General features: G+C 49.7%; 1 protein-coding gene across 1 annotated transcript; it reads left to right on the top strand.

Moving 5' to 3' along the window:
- Positions 1-1,586: 1,586 nt before the first annotated feature.
- Positions 1,587-2,699, top strand: EMH_0021760 (uncharacterized protein; the record flags this gene model as incomplete). The annotated part of the gene is made up of 1 exon (XM_038023071.1): positions 1,587-2,699. One exon carries the CDS (start codon positions 1,587-1,589, stop codon positions 2,697-2,699), a length of 1,113 nt encoding a protein of 370 aa, XP_037878925.1.
- Between the last annotated feature and the right edge of the window lie 2,195 nt (positions 2,700-4,894).

Genomic DNA, 4,894 nt, shown 5'->3' with positions numbered 1-4,894 from the left:
CAGCAGGCGTAATCCAGCTCTATTTCGGCATCCAATGCGGGGGGAAATGCATTCTCGCCAAAAACAATCCAGGAAGAGTGCCTCCGGCTGTGCCGTCCTATGCGATATGATGGGCGCAGGGACGCAGATGAAATAGAGGAGTTCCTTGGTTTCCTAGACATATACCTCCGCCTACAAAATGTCCTAGAAGAATTCAAATTCCCTTTGGACTCCTATTTATTATAAGGGGATGCACGGCGATGGCGGCTACATATAAGCAAGGGCTCTAGATTCCCGGAGAATACCAGGTCCATGCATGCCTTCCAGGATGCGCTGCGCTGCTGGTTTATCCCGAGGTCTGCAACCGTGACGGAACTGAAAAGATATAAGCAAGGGAAGTTATCGATAGAGCGTTATATTGCGAAATACCAGTCCTTGGTGAAACGAATAACTATGGTGGTTCTGGAGCCACTCTATACTTGGTTTATAGCCGGGCTGTCACCCGGAACCAGGCAATCAGTAACCGCCTGGGCTACGGATGGATGAAAGAGTGGAACTCGCTGACATGATAGAGTACCTTCTCAAAATGGAAAGCCACTTCCACAGCCCTAGCCGAAGGGAAGGAAAGCGGATCTGGGAATGATACTGATTTGGAGCCTAGGGATATTGGGGCTGTGAAGACCAGCCCAGCCAAACAGAGGGCTAGAAGCAGTTACCGACGGCAGAGGGTGAACTCAACACGCAGAAAACAAAAAGGAGACACCGAAGGGCACGTTTGATTCTTGTGTAATGAACAGATTGACGTATTTCGATATTGCCGGTTTATGAAGAAGTCTAGCGAACAAATGAAACCAAATCTCGAACAGCGCCACCAAGGGAACGAACAGAGCAAGCAGGGAAATGCCTAAGCCCCCAAGCAACGTGGGGCGCAGTGACGGGGCCACATGATATGACGGCCGCACCGACAGATCCACTTCTTCCAGTGCTTACACAAGTACGCATAAAAGGGCAGGAGCTACTAGCCCTACTCAATACGGGATGCGAAGTGGTTCTGATATCGGAATCCGCATCACGGAGGTGCAGCCTGCCCGTCCACTCATTGGCTCAATATCTGAGGCATGCGTTCCGTCGTGACGGTCTGGTAAATACCGCAATCTTGGGGGATTCAATCCAGTTAAGACCCGATGAACGGCAGAAGCTGGCAAAATTGAAGGGAGAGTTCTCAGATGTACTCAATAACAAAGAGCTACCGGCGGACAGGCCGCTGGTCGCTCAATGCACCGCATCGAACTCATTTCCGGCTCAGCCCAGAGCTTCATTCCAAGGTACAGGCAACTACCACATATTGAAGAGGAAATTTGGCGGCAGGCTGACGAAGTTCTAAAAAATGGCAAGGTTTAGCCGTCAACTACAACGTTTGGGCACAGTCCCATGTTGGCGAAGAAGAAGGACGGCAGGTGGCGCATATGTCTCGACTTCAAGCCCCTCAACAAACTTACAGTGAAACAGAAGAGTCCGATGCCCAAGATCGACGAAATCCCTGACCGTTTACAGGATTCAGAAGTATATTCAGCATTTGTCTTCGCTGAGGCATTCCTGCATATCGGATGAATTGGGATTCATCCGGAGGAGAGGCACGAGACGGTGTTCCACAGCCGCACTCGCAGGCTACTGAACTGCGTCGGCAGGTCGATCACGGCTTCGTGGAAACAATCACTGAGGGGTGGATGGTAATATACATGGCTCGTCTGCTTGTGTTTAGCCGGAATGTGGGGAAACACCTACAGCACCTCCGCCGGGCGCTGCAACTACTGCGTGAGGCGCAGTGGTCCGTGGAAGCGCAAAACTGTTTGTTTTTCATGCAAACAATCAGTTGTTCAGGGTCTCGTGTCTCTGCAGCAGGCGTTGAACCAGATCCGGCTAAGATCGGAGCGATTCAGAGGTGGCTGCCACCGCTGCACATGCGGACGGACGTTCAGAAGTTCCTCGGGCGCGCCTCTTACCACCGCAATTCCATTCCTGAATTCGCTCGTATTGCCGCCCCTCTAGCTGATCTTCTTAAGAAGAACAAGCAGTTTATTTGGACGGACAACAAGGAAGAAGCAACCCGACGCCTCATCGGGCACCTGAGATCATCCCCAGTGCTCGCGGTCGCTGATTTTGACAAACCCTTCTTGCTCACGACCGATGCCAGCGACAGTGCAGTCGAGGTTATGCTCTCTCGGCAGGCTAACAGCTCGAAACGGCACAAAACCGTTGCTTTCTACCCACATCCTTTCACAGAGAGGAAGCAAAAGTTTCCGGTCACGGAAAAGGAGCTCTACTCGGCCTGGTGGGCAGTCAAAAAGTATTGGCTTTACCTGTACGACAGGCAGTCTACGGTCCAAACCGACCATCAATCACTGACACATCTGACAAAGAGTTTTCAAGACTACGATAACGAAAGAATTGTTCGGTGGCTCTCCAAGCTCGCGCAGTATGACTTCACCGTCGAGTATATCAAGGGTATCACCAACGTGGTCGCCAACGCACTCTCCAGACGCCCTACAGGTCAGGCAACATGGTCTGCAACTGTATTTGTCTGTGATGGTTCTCGCTTTCTCTCCAAATTGCTTCCATCTTACTCCTTAGATACCCAAGTGGTTGCTGTCCTAACTAGGGCAACGGGTCGAACACTACAGAATCGATGGCTATCTCCTGTGGTACCAAACGAAGCGTGATGTTCGTAAATCGTACGTTCCAGCCTCGCTTCGCACTGACGTTTTGGGCAAAATGCACGATCATGCCCTAGCAGGTCATGGTGGGGTCAATACAACGGTGGGGCGTCCTCGTGGTGGCCTAGGATGCGCCCCTCAATCGAAGAATACGTCCTCTCTTGTCCGGACTGCCCGAAGCAAAAGCTGCGAAACACCCTCAAACCTGGACTCCTGCACAGCCTGCCATGCCCCAATAGGATCTGGAGGGACATCTCCATGGATTTAATAGTGGGTTTACCACTCATCTGAGGCTATGACAGTGTAGTGAACACTCACTACAATCATGGTAACAGTGCCGTGCTAGTTGTGAAATGAGTGGGGGTTGAATGAACAGCGGAAGTGTCTGTGAGTGCTTATTGATGTACACTGAGTACAACATTGATGATTGCATTAAATATTCTTTACGAAGAGAGATTGGTAAGACTCTAGGAGAGGCTGGCATGAGACTTGGCGTGAGAAACTCTTCTTCAAAAGCGCCAATCTAAGGGGAGTTCTGGGCCTTAGGGATCATGTGGCCCTCGGAACTTGTTCCCACTCACGTCAGTAGATGCAATAGTCTTTGCCAGCAGCTCTGCGTCTTGTGTCCCCAACGACAACATAAACGCAGGTAAAAAACACAATTCTGAGGCGTAGAAGGGATCCCACTTCCCTCACACGATGGAGTGATGGGATTTCATAGCACTCTAGGTACTGCAGGCCCTGTAGGCTGATGAGAAGTGGGGGAGAGCCGTCAGTCCCTCATGCAATGCTGAGAGCTGGTCAAGATAGCTTAGAGTATTTCTCTTTTGTACAAATATTTTAAGTAAGCTTTACGTATTATTAGGTTGTATCTCTGAAGGACTACTGTGGGGCGCATCCCTGGACCCCCACAACTGAGTATAGCGAGCTGGCAAACAATATCTATCATACTGAACAACAACATATCAAAATTAACAAAGGTTAAGGGAATTAGTTCTCTCAGTTTATTGTCTCTCTCTGAAAATTGTTATCTCTCAACCCCAGTAGAGCAGGCACTGCGGCTTTTGGGGCTGGGAGAGGAGACGGCGTAGCCTGGTGCAATAGCTTTTGCACCTAGGCTCATGCCAGCCTCTCCTACAATCATATCAATTTTCATTCCATAAAGAATGTTTAATGCATTCATCAATGATATATTCAATGTACATCAATAAGCACTCACAGACACCTCCACTATTCATACAACCCTCACTCATTTTGTAACATGAGTTAGCGCAGAGTTAGCTCAGGAGCCTATCGACGGCTTTGGCATGTTGCGCGTAAGCGCCTGCAAACGTTATACAAGTTCGTTACGAGGCAAAGCATGCAGCAAAGGAAGCTTCCCTGAAGCTTCCTTTAGCGCACGCGTGGGGCTGGCTTGCTCTGCCAGCCGCCCATTTCTGGCTGCCTCCTCCCCGCGACACCCTGCCCCTGGGCTCAACGCCCAGGATGCCTAGGTACCGCGGAAGGAGGTCAGCTGCTTTTGGAAAACTCTTGCTTTCAGTTTTTGCCTTCATTGCGGCTCGTCTCTGGTCAGGTAAAGGCCAGATGTAGTGCGCTAGCACTACAAGCAAGTGCTGTTACTATAGAAAACTAAATTAGCGGCAATAAGGACAGAGAGATAGAATAAGTACGACCTAAATTACAAATATAAGCTAATTTAGAATAGTGGGACGAATAGGGCAGACCAATTGCAAAAGTAGCAGTCTTATACAGAAAAGGAGGCGCCGGTGCAGCGTTGTCAGGGACGACCGTCCCCCGCGACTAGCGACCCGTTGAGGGATTGCTAGCGGAAGGTCATGGGCCCAAGGGGCAAGCAGATATTTTCTCAAGCGAAAACCCTTGAAACTACTCCAATAACCGAAAATTTGACTAATTAATCGCAGTACTGTTGAAAACTTTATGTATTTCTCAGTTTCGTAGGGGAACACGGTTGTTAGTTCACCCAGAGGTCATTACATTTGGGGGCCGTTCCGGGAAGCCTTTGAAGGTGAATTTCCAATCTCATTGAAACGTAGTTACCTACTTGAACTCTTAAAAATTCTTCTTATCTTACCAAATAACCGGAGAGTCGGGTTCGACGAACGGGAAACGGCGGAAACGAACGACGGCAGGGACTAACTCCGCTTGGCTAGTCGGAAGAAAATGGCAGATCAGAAGGCAGT

Source organism: Eimeria mitis, genomic scaffold (assembly GCF_000499745.2).
Source record: "Eimeria mitis Houghton genomic scaffold, Emh_scaff771, whole genome shotgun sequence".
NCBI classification, from domain to species: domain Eukaryota; phylum Apicomplexa; class Conoidasida; order Eucoccidiorida; family Eimeriidae; genus Eimeria; species Eimeria mitis.
This window is presented reverse-complemented; position numbering and strand designations above follow the sequence as displayed.